At 37.3% G+C, this 26,026-nt stretch overlaps 1 protein-coding gene across 1 annotated transcript in view; it reads right to left on the reverse strand.

Moving 5' to 3' along the window:
* cntnap2a (contactin associated protein 2a) overlaps positions 1-26,026 on the reverse strand; it is a 459,495-nt gene that overhangs the window by 210,788 nt on the left and 222,681 nt on the right. Inside the window, exons 5-8 of the mRNA XM_073864211.1 lie at positions 21,531-21,734; positions 18,908-19,092; positions 14,489-14,632; positions 10,626-10,884 (exon numbers count right to left, since the gene is read on the reverse strand). Coding sequence (XP_073720312.1) covers positions 10,626-10,884; positions 14,489-14,632; positions 18,908-19,092; positions 21,531-21,734 — 792 coding nt within the window. The remainder of the gene's footprint in view (positions 1-10,625; positions 10,885-14,488; positions 14,633-18,907; positions 19,093-21,530; positions 21,735-26,026) is intronic.

The raw sequence follows: 26,026 nt of genomic DNA on the forward strand, positions 1-26,026 counted from the left end.
GTTCATTGGCAGTGGAGCCTAACGTTTATCGGATGTCTGATGGAGAAGAACCCGCGGTGCTTAAAACTGCTTATGCGGATGTTTAGCATGTCATGGTGCTATTTAGGGCTACCCTGCTGTTAGGCACAACAAAATGAGAGATGTCGGGTGTTTTCGACAGGTTTCTGCAGCGGCTTTATGTTTCTTACATTACATGTGTGCCACTAAAACTTTCATGCCCGCTGTCTTGAGTTTTAAAACTTTCTTGCAAAATAAACAACGGACCCTGTACGCTAACTGTTCTTTAACACGGAGCAAAATCAGGATTAAGTAACCAAATATCATTAAATGTGCATAGCTAAAACTCACAATTTTTTCCATTTGCTTATACCCGGTCTACGCACTTTAGCGAACTTCCTACAAACTTGTGCTTTAGTAGATTCCACCTATTCAGTTTTGCTTGACACATGACGAACATGTATAAAACAGTTACAATGTTCTTGGCAGGGTTGGTTGGACAACATTTAAAGACCTTTGATACACGGATTTAAGACATTTTAGTGCTAATTAAGGCCTTATTTTCATACTAAAGAATTGAAAACGTTTTAAGACTTTTTAGGGATCCGCGGACACCCTGCTGAAACAACCCAACATTCACAAAGCAAAGAAATGGCTCTCCAAAGCCAACTCAAGCTTTACACACATGGTTGGATTAGTATTCAATGTAAGGGAAATTTTTAATTAGGGGAATATTATTCTTTATACAGTACACATGTGTTTTATAGCTTGATATGGGGAAAATCCAACCTTTAAAAGCTTGTACGTATGGTCCAAAACTCTTAGGCTTATTACAACTGTATATTATAGATTAGAGAATGGTTTGACTGTACAAAGAACTGATGAGACAATTATTTTTGGGGTGAATTTTGTCAATGCCAACAACTGATATTTCAGGGTTTTCTTTGACATGAAAAATCCCATATATACCAATGATAATAGTTACTATCACCACAGACAAACTGTGAGAATTTATAAAAGAGACTTTAAAGTTGTTTAAACTGATAGACAAACATCAATTTTGTGTGTCATTTCACCAGGGTAATAAATAGCGAGAAAATATATTCAATTGTTTGTTCACCTTAACTTTCTTGGTAAAGTTTAATATTGAATCGGAAAGAACTGCAATAATGGAATTCCCCCCAGGGAATGATAGGAAAAACACTACAGTATACCTTACTATGATTATAATGTTTTATCATCCCAGTTTATGAGGTTGAAAGATTGCCTTCTGCCTAGATTGAAAAGGCTCACAATTTTCCTTGGAGGGCCAAATATTTAAGACCAGAGCACATAGTGAACTCAAATTCGTAAGCGCCAGAGGGCTTCATAAATTTCACAGAAAACAGATTCACTTAAACAAGCGGGATCGATATATGATAGAATACTATGTGAGGCAACTGGCGTACTTCTTACTCTTAAGAGTCTTCTGAAATCGCATGCCTTGAGGAAATCAGACCTTGGCTGGAGTCAGAGACGAAGAACAGCTGAATGCATATAAGGAGCACAACAAAAGCCACCAAGCATGACAATTTGAAGGTTTTTCCAAATTATCCCATTAACACAATGGAGCAGGTCTGTGATCGGTGCGATTCATCAAACTGTCAGCGACACGACTTGTCAGTGTTGTTCTACAGGCGTACATTTCATGAGTGGAAAATCACTGGCAATTTTCAGTCACCCTGTCAATTTTGCTTGTAACTGAAGGCGCGGCAATGCTCTGAATACCCATTAGTTTAGCTTAGAGCATATAACAGCACTAGTAATGACGAAGAAAACAATAGTTTGAAATCAAGAAACTTTTTTTACCAGCACACAAAAGCATTAGCATCATATTGCCAAAAAATAACATCCATTTCCTGAGAGTATCATTATGATGATTAACAATTTTACTGTAAACATCAGCATTTGACTAACTCGAGCTAGCTCCATTAGCAAATAAGCGCAAAAACAAACAAAACAAACCATTATGATAAAACATTTTCAATCTGTTCCTCACAAAAGCACACTAGATTACCAGTAACACTACACAATTTTAAGTAATTATCTGATGATAGTCAGGAAAGTAATGAGTGCTTACTATTGGCAGAAGATTAAACAATGAAAAAATAGACAAAATTACAAGCAAGAAAAGTCGATATGATATTCATAATTCTGCTGTTGCGTCTGAACTTTAACTGTAAATGCATTTTTATATACTTTGAGAAATTACATGAAACAGTTTAATTCATAAGTGTATACCCCTTGCAAATATGCAACATTTTGTCATTTTTGAAAAATAAGAGGGATTATACAAATTGCAATTTTTACGTTACGTTTAAGTTAATCGTGCCAAACGTACACTTAATATTAAAAAAACCCAACCCCAACGTCACAGGGGTCAAGGTAAAAATGTATAAATGTGGCCACTTCGTGAAATACGCACAAATTGCCTTGAGATAGCTTGTCTTACCTGGAAAGTTAAATATAATTTTTGTGTTTTTGCGAGTCACTTTGATCTGAGCCATAATACTGTCCACTGGTCTTGAAAAATCCTCCAGGTGCTGCACATTCCTTGTATTCCTTGCATCATTCCTTGCATATTCGTCCCCATTCCAACAGTAACTTTATAATGTTGAGATTCATCTTTTCAGAGACTCTATTACAATAGAGAAAATATTACTAAGGATACAGAGATTAACTAAAGCTGAAAAGGGGTATGTACACTTTTGAACAAATTGATTGGTGTCTGTTATTAAGTGTTTTGGACTACATGTAAACATCTGTTATGTGAAATTATTTTTTCAGGCCGGTACCAAATTTGAATCAAAAAGCAATTCATATAATCTCTTTTAATTTTCTATTTTTTTGAGATTCTGCGAAAGCTCAATTGTATGCTTTTGTCAAGCCAAAAACTGCAAGGGGTGTCTAGTACAGCAAGCATGTATGCCTTTGGTGTAAATACGGTATATGTCGAACGTCACGTAACCAAACCGGAAAACTGGGTTGATCACTTTTCTGGCCGAACAGTCAAACGATTAAATGATAGGCTGTGGGCGTCACTCTTTTGTTAGTTTGGTTATGTACTGCATCAATAATTTTATAAAATGTCTTATATCTTTCAGCTGCTAAACAGTAAAGTTACAGGGTCCACGTCCTTCAAGTCCAAAAAATGGCTCCAGGACGATAAACAAAGGTCTTCTGAGGGGAGTCTGCGAGTAGTTGTTGTAGAAATATCCATATTTAAAACTTTATAAACAAAAATAACTACCTTCCGGTAGCGCCGCCATCTTAGACTCCTCTGTATTCAGGATAGAGTAGCAGCGTAGTGTACGCACTTGTGATGTATGACAAATTCGGAGGGTGGGGGCCATAGACTGTAAAAAAGATGGACGACGCCTGTTCGCTCTCTTCCATTGGTGAAAAGTGAAGCCGCCAGTGTCCCGATATGGCCCTGACATCTTGGGTCTTGAGTCTGCGCAATAGCAATTTCGGGACCAGTCATGCGCAGTAGTGAGCAGGAAGGGAAGGCGCGAAGTCAAAACCCCGCCCTCGCTCTCGTAGAATGCGCATATCACACGATATCACAGCTGTCAATCATGACGTGACACCACCGTTTTTATATCATTACATAACTAACTAAACACAAACCTATTTCAAAAACAAGCATTTGAATTTACATCAGCGTGATAAAAACTACAGTAAATGACAGAAACCAGCTTCGGAAAAAAGCTAATTGAAGTGTAATAAATTTTTTTAGTTGGTCTCAAGTCCCATTGAATAACATGGGGAGGCGGGCTTTATGACCTATACAGGGACCAGTCACTGGGGGGCGATCGAGACGTTTTGGCTTCACTTTTCAGGGCTTGTACGGCACGCTTGGTGGGGGCACAAAGCGCCAACAGAGAAACCTCCGTATGCTGCGTAAGCTCTCATCCTGAATGCGAACGCGACTAAGATGGCGGCATTTCCGGAAGCGAGTTATTTTCGTTTGTAAAGTTTTAAGTGGGATATTTCTGCAACAAAATGGCGCAGTTTACCCTCAGAAGGCCTTTGTTTATCATCGTGGAGCCGTAGATAGATGCACATTTTTTTGGCTTGAAGGACGTGGACCCCATAACTTCACATTTGATTAACTGAAAGATCTAAACATTTTCTAAAATAACTGAAAATCTGTTCATCTGAAAAATGATGGACATATGCATCTCAGACAGATTCGGGGTGAGTAAATCATTGGTTTAATATAAATTTTGGCCGAACTATCCCTTTAATCAGAAAACGGAGTACGTGGATTGTTTTGTCGGATACGGAGCGAGTGAAACTAAATGCGCACTTACACATACGATGGAGTTTTAACACGGATGTACAGCGCAGGGTGCATATTTTACTGTAAAGCAACAATCGCTGTTCATTTTCTTCCATGAAAGCTGATGTAAACATCTAAGAATATATTAACATTTCTCAGATGTATTACTTTTGTAGACTACAAATGCAAGTTGATGTCATACTGGGTACATGTCATACATTCATTGCGCCGCCCACCACGGCCCTGCGAAGTTAGATCAAAAATGTCTTGTCTGCAAGTGTTAATTTTTCACAAAATAGAGTTATGTGAATAACAAACTCATTTGAATTTCAGTAATTGTAATTGCATTAAAAAATACTTAGTTACATGCTTGTTACCGCTAAAAGTAGTGGAATTACAGTAACGCGTTACTTTGTAATGCATTACTCCGATCACTGATTGTATGTGAGAAGAAAATGCCTTTGTCAAAAGCTATAAAGTGTATAAAAGGTTCGTAAATTTTATTTAACTTAGGTTTAAGATGTTATCAAGCATATCCATTGGACATTGGTTATTGTTGTCTTTGGTAGCACGGCATTATGTATGAAAACAGCACCATTTCAGCGTAAAGCATACAGAACCGGAAGTCATCTACTAAATAAAATCATAAATGCTATATAAAGTACTATAAAGTACTATATGGTGTTGTGCATGTCAAAATATGGAGGTGTGTACAAATTGTAATTGGAATCTTAATCCACCATCAGCAGAATTTACTCCCCATACCACCTAGTGATTGGCTGCTGCCCAACTTTTCTTAACTCTCATTTGCAGTTCAGTATTGGTCAATTTACAGCACACCCACTGCTTACTCTGCCGAACTGTCAATCCCCTGCACTAGCCTGTCACTCATCTCCCGCAAATGCCCCCTCATTTCTGCGCCTACGAACACGTACTGTACTTAACACATTTGAACACTTCTCTGAATATTTCAGACGTGTTTTTGGTGGACTCAAAAGCAGCAGAGGTTTTCGGTGGGGAAGATCTATTCCCTAAATGACTACTATTTCTACCCATTACAAATGAATCCTCCACACTAAAGTCAAAGATGTAATTGACTCTGGATGTAATTCCTGTGTCAATTAATGTAACGTGTCTGCCATTAATCATATGTGATTAAAGTAAAAGATGAAGAAAATTAGTTTCAACGGATTTAAATCACTAAGTTGTGAATACACTAAATTGGTAATATAATAAGTACAATCAGAAAGCTGTGGCAATTACATATCTGTCCCCATTGGAATTTGACTTAACTGCAGCCTATTAGCAAGACTATGCTCACTTTTCATTCATTTACTTTCCGCACACTTTCCAAAAGCCAATTTGCAGCTCAAGACATCCAGAATGGACCTTTAACCCAGACGAAGAAAAGGAGCCAAGAGGCATATGGGCTGAGCTGTGAAGAAATTAATACTCAACATATCACAGTTTACTCTTAACTACGTGACCCTTGCCTAGATGATCTCTGGCTGATTCTTGTGCTGTGCATCATTAGGGAAGGGTAAATCCCTGATTTACAACATTAGATATCAACTCCAGTTCAATGGGAAGGGATTTTACCAATAACTGACAAGTTGTGATCAATAAGACTGGTCTGCTTTAAGGGTTTTAAGGTTTTCAGAATGGCACACTACCTAAATCAGCTTCAAACCAGCTTGATCAGGATGGTAACCAATTGCTGCTATGTAAAGTAGCCCAAGTTCTACAAGCTATTTGGTTCTTTGCATGTTTATAACCACTATAGGTTAATAAAAATTCCAGCTTTAAAAAGGTTGACAAGGTTAGCAAAAGACCGCAAACTTTTTGGAGTCAACACTGATATTAAGAATCAACTGTGCTTACACTTATGATCACACTGTCAAGAAAAAAGCTAAAGAAATGGTTCCTAGCTGTCACTGGGGAACTACATAGGTCCTAATATGTATCATTTAGGTATTTGGTACCAATGTGTACATTTGAGGTACTAATATGCAGTCTTTGGTGCCAATATGTTCCTATAAGGTCAGTGTGATCAGCTTTTTGAGATCAGTATTGTTTACAAATTCTTCAAGGTCTATAAAGGTACACAATGAAGGTACACTGAACAAGCAAGCCTTCGTCATGACTTCATGAGATCTTCATGACTAAGCATGACTAAGCCAATGATTTATTCATTTCTACCTCTTCAACTAATGAGCCTCCGCAGATGGATAAAACCCCCAAAGCTCTAAAAAGAAGACCATCTGCATTCTAATATCCTCAGTTTGATTGACAAAAGAAACCCCGTCGTGCAACCACATGTATAAACCTCTTTAATGTTCTATTGACAAAAATATGCTTCAAAGATGAGCTTTTCTCAGAGGATTTCTAAGAAAGGGGAACATCTGGTAGTAAACATGTAGTAAAAAAATGAAAAATAGGATTCATAAAATGAAGAAGAAATAAACAATATCCATCATATCCACTGTATCCTGCTATACTGTATATTCACCAGAAAATATGTAGAATTCCATCACTTTAAATCAGTTTTTGGGAAAGATGACTTAATCAGTCAGAGTCGATTGTGTAGTGGTACACAGTGTTGGGGAAAGTTACTTTTAAAAGTAATGCATTACAATATTAAGTTACTCCCAAAAAAGTAACTAATTGCGTTACTTAGTTACTTTTCATGGAAAGTAATGCTTAAGTTACATTTAAGTTACTTTTCCTTGACTGAGGCTTGATCTCTTTCAGGCCTTGCAGGTGTTTTTTATGACTGAAAAGTTTTGCATTCAGAAATTGCATATTTCATCACAAAAATGTCAAGCTCTGGCCTGCCATCTCAAACTCAAATTGTTCCCACCCAGGCATGTACGTATAGAGTGCATAATGTGACTAGTTTAGTTTAATTCAGCACATCATTTTTATCCAATTAATTAAAGTAAAAAAGTAACTTGCATTAATTTTTTAAAAAAGTAACTCAAATATTAATGTGTACATTTAAAAAGTAATGCGTTACTTTACTCGTTACTTTAGAAAAGTAATATTATTACGTAATGCACGTTACTGGTAATGCGTTAACCCCAACACTGGTGGTACGATATAAGGCACAAAATTCAATTCCTGGTTCGATTTGCCGATCCCATACCCCTCACTCGACCCTGTTTCCTGTCCTCTCCTTATATACCGTTGTCCAAAAAGAACTTTGAAAAGAGGAATTAATCAGATTGGGATCAAGAACCAATGTTTTCATCTGTAGTTTGATTTATCAAACACCAAGAGAATAAAACTGACCCATGGTAGTTTATTTATAAAGTTATTGCTTTGTGATGCAGAAGAATCAGTAGCACACCCATAGTATTAAAGGAATAGTCTACTCATTTTCAATATTAAAATATGTTATTACCTTAACTAAGAATTGTTGATACATCCCTTTACCATCTGTGTGCGTGCACGTAAGCGCTGGAGCGCGCTGCGACGCTTCGATAGCATTTAGCTTAGTCCCATTCATTCAATGGTACCATTTAGAGATAAAGTTAGAAGTGACCAAACACATCAACGTTTTTCCTATTTAAGACGAGTAGTTATACGAGCAAGTTTGGTGGTACAAAATAAAACGTAGCGCTTTTCTAAGCAGATTTAAAAGAGGAACTATATTTTATGGCGTAATAGCACTTTTGGGAGTACTTCGACTCGCCTGAAAAGTCCGCTCCCCTTCTCACTCTCATAATGGGAGAGGGAGGGTGTTACTGCGTCGAGTCGAAGTACTCCCAAAAGTGCTATTACGCCATAAAATATAGTTCCTCTTTTAAATCCACTTAGAAAAGTGCTATGTTTTATTTTGTACCACCAAACTTGCTCGTATAACTACTTGTCTTAAATAGGAAAAACGTTGATGTGTTTGGTCACTTCTAACTTTATCTCTAAATGGTACCATTGAATGAATGGGGCTAAGCTAAATGCTATCGAAGCGTCGCAGCGTGCTCCAGCGCTTACGTGCACGCACACAGATGATAGAGGGATGTATCAACAATTCTTAGTTAAGGTAATAACATATTTTAATATTGAAAATGAGTAGACTATTCCTTTAATTATTCCACTCCTGATACAGTTTACAATCGATCCAGTAAATGCAATAACATTCTGAACTCTAAAACAGGATCAAAAGTTTGGATCGTGGAGACCTATTAGTAGACCACAATTCGTAGTTCATTAATCTCATAGCCTTCGCAGACTGCTTACTATGCATGGAAGTCCATCAAGTTACCTGACTCTTCCATGCTGAAGTTCAATGCGAAGTCAATTTGCTTTTCTTAAAAGAGATAAAGGATTCCCAACAGCTGGAGCCCAATTAGCCTTTGGGTTAACAATGTAAGAGTAACTACCCTTCCTCTTAATGGCCTATTAGCACAGGAGTTTGACAAGTGTGCCCTGAATGTCTAAAGGTGGGATGAAGCTCTCTTCATCACTTTATAGTCTATATAAAATGTTATATTTTCATTCAGACAGAGATATAAACACAGTATGTGACCCTTTCCGTAAAAACCCAGCTAAAGTCGATTTGATGTTTTTCATCCTACATGATTTAAAGAACATTCTGTGAAAATATAACCTTGATATCTTTAATAGTGAGTAAGGTCATGGCAAAGAGTGAAATCATTGTGAAATGGATGAAATAAAAATAATTGGATGCTAGTTTTTTCAGAATTGGAGTTTGAGATTTTAGACTGTTTTTTTGTTTTAGTTTTAATTTAACAAGTTTATTTGAACATGTAAAAAAATAAAAATGAAAAGATACATATAGTGTATATAGGCTATAGTAAAGTATGTATACTGTGTATACATACATACAAAACAAAAACAAAAAATAAAAACAACAGATAAATAAGGACTTGCACTTTTCAGCACATTCAACCAAAAAATATTATAAATAATAATAAAATAAATAAATAAATTCCCATGTTCAAAAGGAGTAGGAGGAAGTTCATAAACAAACTTTTCTAATCCCACTCCCTTTCTCTATTTTTATCATTTAGATAAATACAAAATTATTCACAATTTTCACAGACAGGGTCACATATATTTGCATATTTAATTTATATTTAATTGTTTAGTAGCTGTTAAATGTCTTAGGATTTATAAAATGTCATACAAGAGACATATTGGCTATAAATTACCTGTACTGTACTGTATATAATGTACATACTACCATATACAGTGTATATACAGTACTGTGCAAAAGTCTTAGGCCGCCACCACCACCACCAAACTTAAATGTACAAACATTTTTTGTTCAGGACTAAATGTCTTCTTTAGGCATTGTTGGTGTTTAGTGTGATCTCTCTTGGCACGAAACACATCTTGAGCGTTTCTAAGCAGAATGAAGTAAAAAGACTAATTTCTTTCAAATTAGAAATTAGGATTTAATTTCATTTAGGTTTAAGAGATCCTGCAATTTCCTGCTATTGCTCAAGTGGAAGGGGAGTTTACTCTAAAAACTTGACACATCAGTTTACATTTTTATACAGTTTTTAAAACTATATACACATTTCCTGTATTTTCTGGATGCATTCTATTAAACAGACTGAGAAACAATTATTTATGATCACTATAACATTGCAAAAACAACTAATCTAATTCTGGCATGGTGGCTTAAGACTTTTGGACAGTACTGTATATATAAAGAGAGAGAGAGAGAGAGAGAGAGAGAGAGAATCTGCTAAGAGAGAACATCTGGTGCTCAATATTTGCGTAGGAATGCTATTTTGATTGTTTCTGTCAAATAAAACTAATAAATAAATACATCTAAGTTACTTTTTTCTGGACAATAATGATATTCAATAGACATTCACAGCAAACAAGAGACATTAAAAATTGACAAAGTAAAAGCGGTTCATAATTTGTCTTTAAATTCCTCCAAGACCAAATTATCTGAGCCTTGCTATCAACGTGAATTTTATCTCTGTATACTTTAACTGTAAGTCAATAACTGTCTCGTCTGTTTATATTATTATTTTGTCAAAGAAAATCTAGGATAAACAAGGACTCCATTAAGCTATGAAAAAGCAATAACATTTACCTCTAGAACATTATGTGACTTCAATAACTGCATTATGCTCCCTTGATCATATTGCTACAAATAAGTACAAATCATTTATAGTAGAGTTTTATGTCCACACAAAATTGTATAACATTTAAACAATAACTATAGGTTATTAGGCAATAAAGACAACAATCTGATGAAACCTGATGAGATGTCCACGTAGAGAGTCATAAATAAGCATGTGGGTGAAGAATGTGGGCTCACCTGATGCAACGTCGACGAGCATGTTTTTCTGCTGGGTGACGTTGATGTGCGCCGTGACTTTTCCACCATTCAGAGCCAATTCCAGCATCCCATCTGCCAGAGAGCTAAACAGGAGCAGGCCGCTGGGATTCCAAGTTCGGAACTGGAAACCTACAGACACCATATTGTGGTCCCTCCTGCCAGGCAACTGCAGGAAGCTGGTGCCATTGAAAAACACGGGGAATGTGTGCGTCTCCACGCAGGAGAACGTCAGGTTTCGCTGAAAATGAGACAGAGTTCTCATTACACTTAAAATGCATTTATGTAAAAGGGTTAGAGGGCATGCTGTTGTTCACCGTGTAGACCTCGTGGGATGGTTAAGTGATTCTTCGCTGTGAATTGAACATGATTTCCCTGCCGAATTAAGGCTTAAAGTGGTTGGCTGCTCAGCGGGGTTTTCACATAATGTGGTTGTAATCATCGAATTTAAATTTCAAGTAGAATTATACACAAAACACACTGTATAAGACTTTGCAAAAACATTATATGACATTAACAATCAGTGACTGAAATTTCATACATTTGCATCTTTATATTTTTACTATTTAATAAATGTCTAACTTTCCATTTATACCACATGTAGTAGGAAAATTTCATTTGAACATCGTACGGTGTGGTTTATTTATTAAACTCCTTTTTGTGAATTGAAAGGGTGCCGGGTTTTAGATTCTGGACCTAACCTTGGTGACCAGAAACTAAATAAACGTCTGAAATAGCTGAAGACCTCTCATGTGAAACGTAAGCTTATAGAAAGATCTCTCAAACTGCTGTTACAGCATGTTCAAACCACGCCATACATTTCTGTACCTTAAGCTCTAAAAGGGGCTCATGAATGCAAAGAAGAGGGTTTTTATTCAGAACTCTTCAATTCTACACTCCTCTAAATGGTAATTTTGGGCACCAAATGCACTTCATCCTCATTTCAAATAGAGAGAACTTAATCAGTCTCATCACAATGAAAAGTGCACTCAGCCTTTCTCAGCACCTCATAATAGAACCACCCCCATATGCAGTGTTTTATCAATATAATACGAAATATTAACTGAGTATGTGTATGGTGGACACGTGTCAAATTTTGACAGGAGGAGAGCTGTGCGATTTTTCTTATTATTAGACAGGTAACTGGGGACCCTGTCACAGCTACTACAGTACTTTCTCTCATTATTTTCATTAAAAAGTAGTTTTCCCTTGTGAAAATAGCACGAGCATGATTTGTTGATTTGACAAAATCAATAATACTGGACAAAACATAAGATTTTAATTAATTAAAACGATATTAAAACACTGCATAACAGTTCAGAGGAGAAAGACACAAAGTAGTTTTATTTGCAAATGTTATAGGCTGATTGTAATAGACTGTGTTTTTGGAAAACCTTTAGTATAACACACAATATGATTATGAAATAATAATTCAAATCAATATTCACATCAGTGGCGGCTGGTACACATTTTTGGGAGAAGTGCGCAACAACCTGAAAATCATTTAGTGGGACTAAAGTCCTTTTGAATCGTACCACAGTAAATATTAAGGCATTTTCTACAGTTTACCAAATCACTTTGTAATACTACTAAATACACTCACCTAAAGGATTATTAGAAACACCCATTCAATTTCTCATTAATGCAATTATCTAATTAACCAATCTCATGGCAGTTGCTTCAATGCATTTAGGGCTGTGGTCCGGGTCAAGACAATCTCCTGAACTCCAAACTGAATGTCAGAATAGGAAAGAAAGGTGATTTAAGCAATTTTAAGCGTGGCATGGTTGTTGGTGCAAGACGGGCAGGTCTGAGTATTTCACAATCTGCTCAGTTACTGGGATTTTCACGCACAACCATTTCTAGGGTTTACAAAGAATGGTGTGAAAAGGGAAAAACATCCAGTATATGTGGAAGTCCTGTGGGCGAAAATGCCTTGTTGATGCTAAAGGTCAGAGGAGAATGTGCCGACTGATTCAAGCTGATAGAAGAGCAACTTTGACTGAAATAACCACTCGTTACAACAGAGGTATGCAGCAAAGCATTTGTGAAGCCACAACACGCACAACCTTGAGGCGAGTGGGCTACAACAGCAGAAGACCCCACCGGGTACCACTCATCTCCACTACAAATAAGAAAAAGAAGCTACAATTTGCACAAGCTCACCAAAATTGGACAGTTGAAGACTGGAAAAATGTTGCCTGGTCTGTTGAGTCTCGATTTCTGTTAAGACATTCAGATGGTAGAGTCAGAATTTGGCGTAAACTGAATGAGAACATGGATCCATCATGCCTTGTTACCACTGTGCAGGCTGGTGGTGGTGATTTAATGGTGTGGGGGATGTTTTCTTGGCACACTTTAGGCCCTTAGTGCCAATTGGGCATCTTTTAAATGCCATGGCCTACCTGAGCATTGTTTCTGACCATGTCAATCCCTTTATGACCACCATGTACCCATCCTCTGATGACTACTGCACCATGTCACAAAGCTCGAATCATTTCAAATTAGTTTCTTGAACATGACAATGAGTTCAATGTACTAAAATTACCCCCACAGTCACCAGATCTCAACCCAATAGAGCATTTTTGGGATGTGGTGGAACGGGAGCTTCATGCCCTGGATGTGCATCCCACAAATCTACATCAACTGCAAGATGCAATCCTATCAATATGAGCCAACATTTCTAAAGAATGCTTTCAGCACCTTGTTGAATCAATGCCACATAGAATTAAGGCAGTTCTGAAGGTGAAAGGGGGTCAAACACAATATTAGTATTGTGTTCCTAATAATCCTTTAGGTGAGTGTATATCAGTTCATTTACTATAGCCAACAGCTAATAAAACAGTAAATACAGTTTCCGGATACCCATTTGTTCGGCACCCTGCACGCATAATACTGTATATCAGAGAAATTAATACAATTGCTAATAATAATACAAATCTTAGCAATTACAACAGGGCTTCAGCCCTTGCGCTTGAACCCTTAATAATAATTTTAATAAATGCTAACATAACAACCATGTGAAAATTGTGAATAAATATTTACAATTTCAACCAAGTAATATATACTTTCCTATTTTTAACTTGCTTAAAGAGCACCAATTATCCGATTCGTGATTTTACGATCATTTTTTTTTTTTTTTTAGATATTTTTACTTCATGTTTTTACAATGGAAGTCTATGGAGACATGTCGTCCATCGTTTTTATAGTTTATAATTTACATCAGTCATGTAAGACACAGGAAAATGCACAGTTAGCTATCATTATCATAAAATACTTTGTTAATAAATAAGATTTTACATACCTAATGCTTGCTTGATGTCCTGTGACCTGACACTAACGTGTAATAGTATGGCAGAGATGAGATTGTATTTTACTTCTTATCACAAATAACGCATTGCGTCTCTCTATGTTTACGGTCCTATCAATATAATGTAATCCATTCTTTTAATATCTTTGCCGGCGGAAATTAGATTATTATCAGTGCTGACACCAGTCATCAAATCTGTGCAGATGATTAACATCATGCTGGAACAAATGAAACAGATTTATGCAGAATAGATATGATGTTTAAAATGCAAGCTCGATCAATATCACGTCTCAACCACGGCAGATGAAACGCACTCTACATTTTCAGCTGTCAACCTTGCACAGCTTGAGCAATATGCCAGCACTTCATGGTCATACACCTCCACAAAACCCTCCAGGCAAAACAACCCACAAAAACATGTTAAATATGCGCAGAACTGTCATAGCTAGGAAAAGTTATGTAGCGAAAAACCAAACTCTGATTACTTCTCTCTGATATGATTTTTACGGTACGTAAAAAAAGGAAATCGACTCACAAAGCTAGAGGTGTCCAGTTTCTTTCGTCTGGCTAGGTCAGTGATGTTCTCTCCATTGTAGTTGATGCTCTCCATGCATCCTTTGAAGTTCCGTCTGCCTCCGGAGATTGGCTTCCCAGAATAAGGCATTCCTCCGAAACTAAGCTACATGCACAAATCACAGCATCTCAGAGATCTGAATAAAGTCATTACAATGGAGTACTGGCATGTAAAAGAACATACACAATGGCCTGGCTTCAAAGACAAAGCTTAGCAATAGTCAGGACTAGGCCTTAGTTAAATTAAGATGTTTAAGGATCTTTTATAAACATGCCTTAGACAAAGACGTTACTGGTGTGTATTTTGAGACAAATCAATGGCGCTGGCGCTTTTAAGATCCGTCCTTGCAAAATATTTTCAATTGAGAGAGCTCAAACATGTGTTTTAGTCTAGGACTAGCCTTAAGCCTCGTCTGTAAGACCGGGGGATGATGTACTAAACATAAGAACACACCTTTATATTACTGATAATGTAGAAAGACTACATACATTTTAGAAAGAAGAAATGGTCAAAAAATGGTCCCTATTCATCATTGGTGGGGTACCCTTTTAAAAAGTACACTTTTGCACCCACTTTTGCATGTATACAACAGTGGCGGCTGGTCATGTGTGTGGTTCATAATTTCAAAATATGTGTTTGGCGCGTCGAGTGAACCTATGTACATCAGGTGTCTTGTCAAAATAAGTGCCTGCTGCAGACGCGTCTAAAGGGTTTATGATAAAAGAGACGCTCGCGTTTGCCAGATACTCGTATAATCTCATGGGTAATCAGAGTATACTGTTAAGGAGTGTCTTGCGTGTATTTTGTAAACGTGACAGTCTGTTTTATCATCAACGGTTTTGACGCGTGTGCTGCAGGCACTTATTTTGCACATGGTTCACATGACGCAACAAACACATATTTTGAAAACACGAACAACACACTGACACTCTGAACACTTATTTTGAACTTGAGCCCTTCGGAAGAGCAGTCACGAGCCGTCACTGGTATACATTATACATTTGTACCTAAATACAAGGACTGTGTTAAAGGGTACTGCTCCAGTGACAGCTTGAAATCATTTTTTTCTGACAGTGTTAATAGTCTGGTTAGTATTATAGTATAAAAGACCTGCTTGGTCTTATTGAAACCTTTGCTATATTCATTGAGTGATTGTTAAAAATAAAGGTGCTACAAAAGCTTTTTCACAGCGGTGCCAAATAAGAACCATTTTTTGGTTCCCCAAAGAATCATTTCTTTCTTACCTTTAATTGTCTAAAGAACCTTTTATAAAACAGAAAGGTTCTGCAGTTGTTAAAGGTTCTTTATACAACAATGCAGTTAAACATCTTGGTCAATGGCATCATTTAGCACCTTATTTTATATAGTTTAACACATCTTTTAGCACCCTTTATAAAGGCCAAAGTATAGTGAATTTCTTTACGTGTACCCGGACGTCCAGATAATTTACTCACCACCATGTCATCCAAAATGTTGATGTCTTTCTTTTTTTCAGTCTAGAAGAAATTATGTTTTTTGAGGAAAATATTCCAGGATTTTTCTCATTTTAATGGACTTTAATGGACACCAACACGTAACAGTTTTAATGCAGTTTAAAATTGCAGTTTCAACTGAGTTTCAAAGGACTCCCAAACGAGGCATAAGGGTCTTATATAGCGAAACGATTGTCATTTTTGACAAGAAAAAAAATGCACTTTTAAACCACAACTTTTAGTATCCCGTTTTGGCCGGGAAAGTCCCGTATTTTACCCTTCTTTCCCGCCGTCCTCCCGTATTAGTATTTTCCCGTAAATCTCCCGTATTTTAACCTGCGTTATTACAAAAATAATAATGCCCGGGCGGAGTAATAAAAAACATTCCCAATCCGAGATCGCTAAAGATCCACTGATTCCGCTAATCCACTTCGTGTTTTCCCACCCGCTCCGCAGCATCTCTGTGTGCACTCTCTGCCTGGAGAGCGAAGACGACAGTTTCTGTCTGAAGTTTGTTGCCTTAACAGGTAGATTTATTACACAATATTTCAGTTGTTAAACCGCAGAATTACTAATTTGGAAGTTTGTTTATGTATTTCTTTGGTTAATGATTTGCTGTCGGTGTTCTAAAAGTGCTAACAAGTTATCAAGCAAACAGCAACAAAATACATTATTATCGTTACAATGCTTGTCTAATGAATTAAATGTTCCCGGTCAGATCTAAGTTAACATAAACACTAAATTTGCTGTTGTTGGCACACTTTGTAGACAAAAAATACCAAAAACACCAATGCCTTCACAAAATAAAGACAGAGAACGGAAAGGGAGGCTGGTAAAGGCAGTTCAACATTGCAAACATTGATTCAAAGCTCCATCAAGCCAGCAGGTAAATCATATTGAATATCTATTGTCACACTTTAATTCTTGTTATTATATTTTCCCATTATAATCACTTGTAATCACTTGTCTAAGTTGATGCTAGTAATATAGTAACACATCATTTATTTATAATACTATATTAAAACCATACTATAGTACCACCCCCATAGTGCCCTTTTTGGTTTGGGCCACTGCCCCATCTATCATTTTCATTTTCTAAATGACAGTTCTCATTACAAAGAAAAGTGAATGGTTTATAAATAATTTTGGGATTAAGGTATAATGCAAAAGAAGTTAAAATAAGGCTTTTCAAACTAAGGCCATTGGGTTTTGTACAGATGCAAATTTGTGTGTATAGTATGTACAGTATGAGTGTGACTTATGAAAGTAGTTTTCACAGAGCTGTGTGTTTCACTAGTTTTCTTGCTAATGAATTAGTTTGTTTAGTTAATTTTAACACAATTATCAGCACTAAGGTTTAAAAAAATATTATCCGGCCCTCACCAGTCTTAAAATGTAAGCAATACTGGAGCTTGTTTGGGTTGGTGGTGGGACTGTTCGCGGTGGGCGCCGGAAAATTTCCCTTATTTTCAAATCCAAAACTTGACAGGTATGTCCTTTAAGCATTTCTTGAAAATCGAACCTACAACCTTTTGCTCTGCTAAAGTAATCAGGGTTCCCACTCTAGCCAAATGTCAACTTCCCTGACTTTCACCGACTATAAAGCTGAATTTCCATGACCTACAGTATGTCTGGGATGCCGTGAGTCTGGATAATGTAGTACATCATAAGTTTAAAAATGTAGCTTAAATGCCTGAAATAAATAAACAATGCCAATAAACAGCTGTTTAGATTGTAGTCTCACTTGAAATCCCTGGACTTCACAACTTAACAAGCGGAAAACATTCTGATAATTGGAAACTAACATTTAAAGTGACAAACATGACATGGAATATCATAAAAAAATGACTTGGAAAAAATATAAAATTCCCTGACTTCCAATGTATGAAATATACCTTTTGATATTCCAGAAATTGGGAACCCTGAGTAATGCTCTTCCAGTTGAGCTACAAGAACCTGTAAAAGGCCTGTAAGAAGCACTGGTGTCTAAACACACAACAGTCGATAAATGCAATTGTTTGTAAATGCAGTGCATGCACTAGCAGCAAATGACTCAATGGTTTAGATCTTTCTCAGCCCAATTAATCAGACACTTTCCCTTTAATTGGGGTCAATTTGTCCTAGACCAACCGAGCTGTAACAAGCCCTTTAGCATCCAACTACAATTTAGCTCAACTGAATAGAAAAGTGTTTGTTCTCCGACTATATTCTTTGTATCACTGAAAATCAACTTCCCATACATTCCACCAAAGTGCGTATTAATATGCGTTTATTCTGTTTGATAAGTTAACATCCTGCTGCACATTATTAGCTTGGATTAATCTAGTGCGGAGAAGCGAATGTAATTTCCAAAGCTGTGTGCTGAAAAGAATGACAAGGGATGAAAACCCCAAAAGCAAATAGAGTTTATCACAGCTCATCCCTCCCTAGGACAAAGTGTCGGGGCGAGACATCATGGTTTTTTAACAAGCATGAGCTCATTCTTTTGGGATTGTGGGAAGGTTTTAATGTGACTGAAATCCTCCAGATATCCTTCAGGATTCAGAGATAATTACAGAATTTCTATTTTGAGTCTTTTCACAGTGTGAGAATGATAGGAGATTCAATTAGTAAAACCAGATATATTTTAACAATCTTCCATGCTTAGTGTCACATACTATTATAATTTTAAGATGTAACTTTATTTAAAACAATTTCAGAAATAGTTCCTCCAAAAATTAAAATTCAATCGTTATGTTTGCACTCTTACTTTGTTTTAAACCCATGTGATGTCATTATTGATTCCTTTAACTTCAAAACTGTAAAAAATGCTGAATTCCTAAAGTGACTTCTTTATCTTTAGCATCCCATAATTCTCCTGCTTGTTAAATGAAGTTCAAAGCAATAAATCATTCATTCTCAGTCGTACCTCATAATCCAGGTCAAGGTGGTCAAATTCCCCGTTGGTGCGAAAGTGCTGAGTATGCTGATCGAGAGTAAAATTGACGTTTCTCCTGTAGCGTTCAATTACTACAGAATGCCAATGATGGTCATCCAGAAGACTGCCGCTGGTCACGGATGTATGGCCCAGGATGGAGTCATACTGATTACTGCCTGTAGTTTATTACACAGAGAAGATCATCATCAATATCAAACACATGATGGCTTCTCCTTCACGGTAGAACATGAGGACACTTATGGATGCCAAAAACTTTTGAAACATACATTTATCTTGACCCGGCCCGTCACTGCAATTCAAGTTGTTTATGCCCTTCATACAGTTTTTAAAAATATACTGGGTGTGCAAATATTTTCAGTTGGCTAGATCATTGGGAGACTTTTTACACCTGGTCACTTCATGTGTTTTCTTTGATAGGATAAATATCTGATTTATCTAAACTGTTCCATATAAATTTGGCCACATACATGCATCTTGGCTGAATGGGTATCAATTCGATTTTCTATTACAAATGCACAATTCATTGCTTAGACATAAAAAAACATAAGACGAAGCATATACAACAAAAGGCAGCACTTACTGTATGTTGGGCAAGTTCAGAGCAGTAGGAGGGGAGACGGCACGATGACATAAGGTACATTCACATTATAAGCGACTTTGTCGCTGTGTGTCACTCGTCTCTCTTTCAAAACAGGTGTTTCTAAATCTGGGGTGCGTTTCCCAAACAACGATGTAACTCGTTGCTAAACGACCACAGTACGATGTTGGAGAAACAAACTACCTTGTCACGATTTCCTGAAAGCATAGTAACTTTGTCGCACATTCGTCGTTTGAACCATGTTGGTTTGACAACATAGTTGATGATGTCACATGGGAGGTGAAGTACTAATTAATCTGTGCAAATCGATTTAATGTCACATTGTTGCTGTAAATAACATATATTGCATCGGAAGACTGATTTAGTTATCGTGATTTAGTTATCTGTTGTTTATTTTCAAGATATTTATTTCACGCGTAAGTTCCCTCTTACGTCACTCCTCCCAGGGATTCCCCAGGGTCTTAAAGCTCGTAGTTCTGCGCACATGCGCAGTTTTCAAATGCAGCGCTTTCATTCTGTTTACAAATTTAAAGACATAAATAAAATTGTACTATATTTAGAATGATGGATATAGACTGAACTACATGTTTTTGGCTTATTTTGTTCAAAAGCATGATCAATGTAAGTCTATATATGATAATAACAAGGAACGATGCTTCTAACGACAAGTGAAGAGCTGTTATCGCTATAGCGATGCAGTTTGCGAATGTTCATTTGAAAGATGATTTCGGGAAACACCAAATGGTTGAACAATGTTAGTAACGATGGAACTTACGATGTTCGTTGGCTAACGGTGCTTTTGGGAAACGCACCCCTGATTGTCACAAACAAATAAGTACGGTCTACTCCAGTAACTGACAAGAGATGGATGACATGAACTCTACAGCTTTACTCTCATTGGTAGTCGCTCCCGAAAGTCGCTCATAATTTGCATAACGTTAAACAGTTCTCAACTTTGTCAGACACGCCCATCCGGTCGCCAACGGTCACTGTCGCTCGTATCGCCCGAAGTCACCAAGCTTCCATTGAAATCAATGAGATTGCATCGCTCTGCTACTGCTAGTCGCTAAATGCAGCTTTACAGGTCCATGCAAGTGCTTAGCAAAATGCTCTTTCAATGTTTTATTTATTAGTTTAATATAATCGAGTTTGTCATTGGACTATTTTATTGGTTCTAGAAAGTTTCCCGGCTTACTTTTGGGAGGAATAAAGCGCTGACATATGGCTTCATCCACCAGTTTTTACACATATCCAGTTGAAATGCGCTGAAATGCGTCCCAGACCACCTCCTGAAGTGGTTTGAGTGATCGGGTTTAAATCCAACTCGAAAATATTTCGAAAGGGCATTTACACTTGGTCTTTTTACAATCGGATAGCTACCCAATCAGACAAAACGCATGAAATTATCAAGCGTAAGATGGTTCTAAGATATCAATGTTTTTTTTTATGAAAATCCAGTTGTCAATAAGATAGACCTATTCATAGCTTAATGATACTCTTGTCTATTTACAGTAACAATATTATCAGAGATAATTCTTACCAAGGTATCCTGCTGAAAAGACTATTTATAGATGTAGTCCCATAACAAAAAAGTTTTATGTAAATCATGCATTAGATTTGAATGTTAAAAGGCAAATCTTAATTGGTCAACAGTATTATTACATTTAAATTAAGGCAATTAGCAGATGTTTTAATCCCAAATGATACAATGCATCGATTCATCTTAAGGAAGCAATAAGCAATATGAATCAAACCTGCAATTTTTAGATCAGGTGAATGTCATGAGGACACACAAATATTATTTGGATGCCGAACAGTATGGCCATATTGCTTAACCAGTTGGACCAGCATAAACCAGCCTGGAAACTCATATTGCTTCGATCAGCAAACAAGAGTAAACAAATACTGACAAATAGACACACAGAGACACACACATGCACTATAAACACAAACATACTTTTCTCAAGCACACGTACATTTCTTGAGGGAAATTACCAAGGTTTATCTGCAGCAGAAGTCTGCCTCTCCTTAACTCCAGAGTGATGTAGTCGCCCTGTTGACCCTCGCCGTGCAAAATCACCCCTTCACTCTCTGACGTTTTAAACTTCAGGGCAATCACGTCCTTCAAAATCTTCATCTTCTTCATTTTGAAGCGGTAAGAGATCACCCCCTGCCCATCGAAATTAATCACATCTGCCCCTGTTGACAACCACAAGACAGAAAAGAGGAACGAATATCAGCCTCCCAGAGGTGACTGGGTATCATGCTCATTTTTGGTTAAATGATGGCTTGAGCGACTGTTCTCCAGATTGCTTAGACGAAAGCATAGAAGTTCACAGATAAACTGCAGCTGGGATCAGGTGATAAACTAGAGGAAGGAGGCAGAAAATTGCAGCTGGCTATTACCTGCTGACAAAGCCTTTCTGTTTATTGCACAGAGTGAAAGGATTTTAGATCCCTGAATGCTACATACCGGAAGTTATGAATGTAAATTTATTGTCGTGGTTTCATCTCTATCCCTGACACCGTATAACCTTTGGATATATCATGCAAACTCACAGTTCACCCGAGGGCTCTCGAGCGCCACGCAAATCGTCAGACCATTTATTTTTTGCATTAGCAGGTAATTATACGAAAAGATCTACAGCTGAGAAATAAAAAATATGGACGTCATTAGGTTTCTTTGAGCTAATATGTTTCTATGTGTTTGTTCTCTTGGTTTATTTAAAGATTGATGCGGTTTCATCTGAGCTTAATTAAAACGTAAATGATGGTGTTGATTTTGCATTAAGTGGAATCGAGACTGTGTGAACTTTTAACAAAAGGTGACTGGTATAAGAACATCATCAAAATGAATAAAGTAAGTATAAAATAGTTAAAAAAGGCTTTGTGGAACTAATAAAACATCACAATTCGTCTAAGCTCTGAGGTCTGCACAGACACAGCATCATTAGTTCAACTGTTGGGGTGAGATGTGAGTGGGAATATCTGCTTGCCGACCAATAGGAAAGTAACGTAAAAAAAAAAAACAATACAGTTTGGTGTTACTTAGGGCTGTTACAGTATCAGGCTTTCACTATACGGTTATCGTTGCCAACAGAACCGACAATGGCGATATTTTTTCACAATATTAATATTTTCTTTATTCGCTTTTTTTCTGTTGATCGTTTATTCCCTGTTGAGAAACTTGATTCTGTTGCAGATGTTACAATGACAATAAAATAACCATTCATTCATATCTATATGCGCCATTTTTATTTAAGTATTGATTATTTAATTTTATTCTTTTTTGGCCTATGAATTATCCTCCAAAGACAAGAGTATGGAGGTATAAATGGTTAGTTTGTAACCATTGTGGCACTTCTTATGAGCAGTTCACATTTTCGCTTTCCTCCTTTTTCCAACGCGCTTTCCAAAACGGCATTCCATAAAGTTTTTAACTATTTAAGTATTTTCAACTGGCTGCAGCACCGACGTGCCTGAATAAAAGAGTGCATCGCACCGCGTGTAAAGGCCACGTCGCTTTGAGTGAGCTTGCCGTGCGTCTACATTCAAAATAAAGTAGTTGTGCATGTAAAAGACGTGAAATGTGAACCACCTCTTACTGTGGGTTCACACCAGACGCGAGTTCAACAATTTGCGTGAGTAGATTACATAAAAAGTCAATGCAAAGACGCGATCAGACCGGGTGTGCCTCATAAGTCTTGAAAAGTGAAGCCTCTGGCTCTTAGATCGCCCCCTGGTGGCTGGCTGCAGGACAAGTCATAACGAATGAGACTCTGCTTTAAATAAAAAAAAGATTTACACTTCCAATAAAAGTTTCCGAAAGATGGTTGTGGTCCTTTCAGGTAGTTGATATCACGCTGATATATGTTCAAGTGTTTAATTTTGTGATAAGTTTAATTTTAGCTAGTAATTTGATGCTATAGAAACGGGGCGTGTCGTTATGATTGGCGTGGTTGAATTGGTTGTGCGAGCGTTTGGGTGGAAGTTTGATACCGAGGCTCTGTCTCTGGCTCTACGGACAATTCCTTCTGCGCATGCCTTGGCTCCAAACTGACGTTTTTACGTAACATGGTGGCGACCATGGTCGGATATTTTTGGCTTCAATTCATTACAATGGAGGGAGGAGACGTGCGTCATCCATCTTTTTTACAGTCTATGGATCAAACACGTAATTCGCATTGCCCCACGCGAGGATGCGTCTGATCGCGTCTTTGCATTGACTTTGTATATAATCTACTCGTGCGAATCATTGCGAAATGATTTTTACTGCGAAAACACGCGCTATTCGCCTCAAATGCGTCTTCACCCAAGTTGAACATTTTCAACTCATTTGGTGTGTAAGTAGCATTAGAGATTTTTTTAGATTATCAGTTATTGACAATATTGATACAGTGTGACCCACCACTGTCACTAATTTGGTGTTAACTATATAGACCCACAACTTGAATGATGACAAACAGCGTAATTGTTCTACGAGTACAATGTGTGTAAGAGTATAATTCTACACGTGCAACATCACCAAGAGACACCCGTAATACTGTATGTAGCCCAGCTGTGCATGTGTGTTTTTGTCTAGAGTACTGTCTGCATATAAAATTAATTCAATTCTCTTCATGCACTCTGCTGGGGACTGATTACTACACTAATGCATAAGATTGTGCGCTGTGTCTGGCCACTCGCTCCACCAGTCCTCTCCCTACCGTCTCTTTCTCTCTCCTTCCATTGCCAATCCCCTTCACCTCCATCACAAATGCATTCATCCGTTCTCGCCCGATCAACAAGGTCAGAGCACTGCATCCATTTTCATTCTGCGCTTCATCTCTACTGCAGCTCTTGCTTATCTAACTCCCATTCTTTCCCTCTCTGCTGCTGGAGAAGGGCTTTCGGTTCCTTCAGTGCACATCTTATTTATTTTCCCTCGGCAGTTAGTACATTTCCTTGTATGAATAGGAAACGGTTGTGGGAAAAATGCCAAAAAAGTATGTTGTTATTGTTTAATATACCCTGGTGGAAATTCCAGCACATGGCTTTGATTTTAAACATGGCACACTCTTAAAAATAAAGGTGCTTAAAAGGATCTTCATACCTTTTTTGGTTCCTCAAAGAACCATGTCCTTCCAACAGTTTTTTTATAATCAGAAGAATCTTTTTCCCCTTAAAGAACCTTTTTTAAAACAAAAAGGTTCTTCAGATGTTAAAGGTGCTTTAAAGGACCATTGAGACAGAAAAGGTTCTTCTATGGCATCTTAAAGCACCTTTATTGTTTAGAGTGTAGCTGGATTACTGTGCCTTCACACCGCCACCAGCGAGAGCATCAAAGTAGCCGGTAGTCTTTTTTTTTTAATGAGAGCTGGCGGCGAGCCCCATCGAGCAGCGGTGCGGCGCGTCATGTACGGCGTGAGCGTCGAGGAGAGTTGAAATCAGCTCAACTTTATGGTAATGAGCTACGACGCGGCTCGGCTCAACTTTCAAGCAGCATGTGTGTGGAAACGTCAGTAAACAGTGCGGGGGTAAACGCATCATCTGTATTAAAACGCTATGATTGGCCCGAAGCTGTCAGCACGGTCTGACGTCGTCCGTTCTAAATGCCGGTAATCCTATAATTTTCGTTCACACATAGCGCTTACCGGTAAATTACTGGTAATCTTACAACCTGTCTTACTGGTAAATTGGGAGCACTGATTTACCGGAAAGGTTCTGTTCACACATGATCTGTTAACTGCAATTTACCAGTAAATTACCAGTAAAGACGGTATGTGTGAAAGGGACTATTGACGCTCTCGCCGGTTGCGGTGTGAATGCACGGTTAGAGCTGTTCCATGATGGGCATTAGATGGTCCATGCTGGATAATAGGTAATCTTTGTTTATTCAGAGCATAGACAGTATGCTTAATGAGTGTCTGTGTATTGCATACAAAACCTGAAAGTACTTTCTAGATCTAGCTTTATTAGCTGTCTACACTGTAAAAATGCTGCAGCCTTCATTTTTAGGCCGTGTACGTTTTTTTAAACATACTTTTTAAATTCTTACCAGTTATATGTTGCCACAACTTTTTAAAATTGCTTAATTTTATATATTAAAGGGATAGCTTACGCAAAAATTCTGTCATAATTTATTCACCATCGTGTTGTTCTAAACCTGTATGATTTTTTAATCTGTTGAAGATATTTTGATAAATGATGGTAAACACACAGTAAACGGTACCTATTCACTTCCATAGTATTTGTTTATCCTACTATGGGAGTCAATGGGTACCGTCAACTTAATCTTCTTCGTCAAAATATCTTCTTCTGCGTTCAACGGAAGAAAGAAACTCATACAGGTACATGATGGTACATAAATTATGACAGAATTTTCATTTTTGGGTGAACTATCCCTTTAAAGTATATAAAAACATATATAACTTATTGATTACATTATTTTTTTACAGTGCATCAGTGTTGGGGAAAGTTACTTTTAAAAGTAATGCATTACAATATAAAGT

The sequence above is a fragment of the Misgurnus anguillicaudatus genome, chromosome 25 (genome assembly GCF_027580225.2).
Source record: "Misgurnus anguillicaudatus chromosome 25, ASM2758022v2, whole genome shotgun sequence".
NCBI classification, from domain to species: Eukaryota; Metazoa; Chordata; class Actinopteri; order Cypriniformes; family Cobitidae; genus Misgurnus; species Misgurnus anguillicaudatus.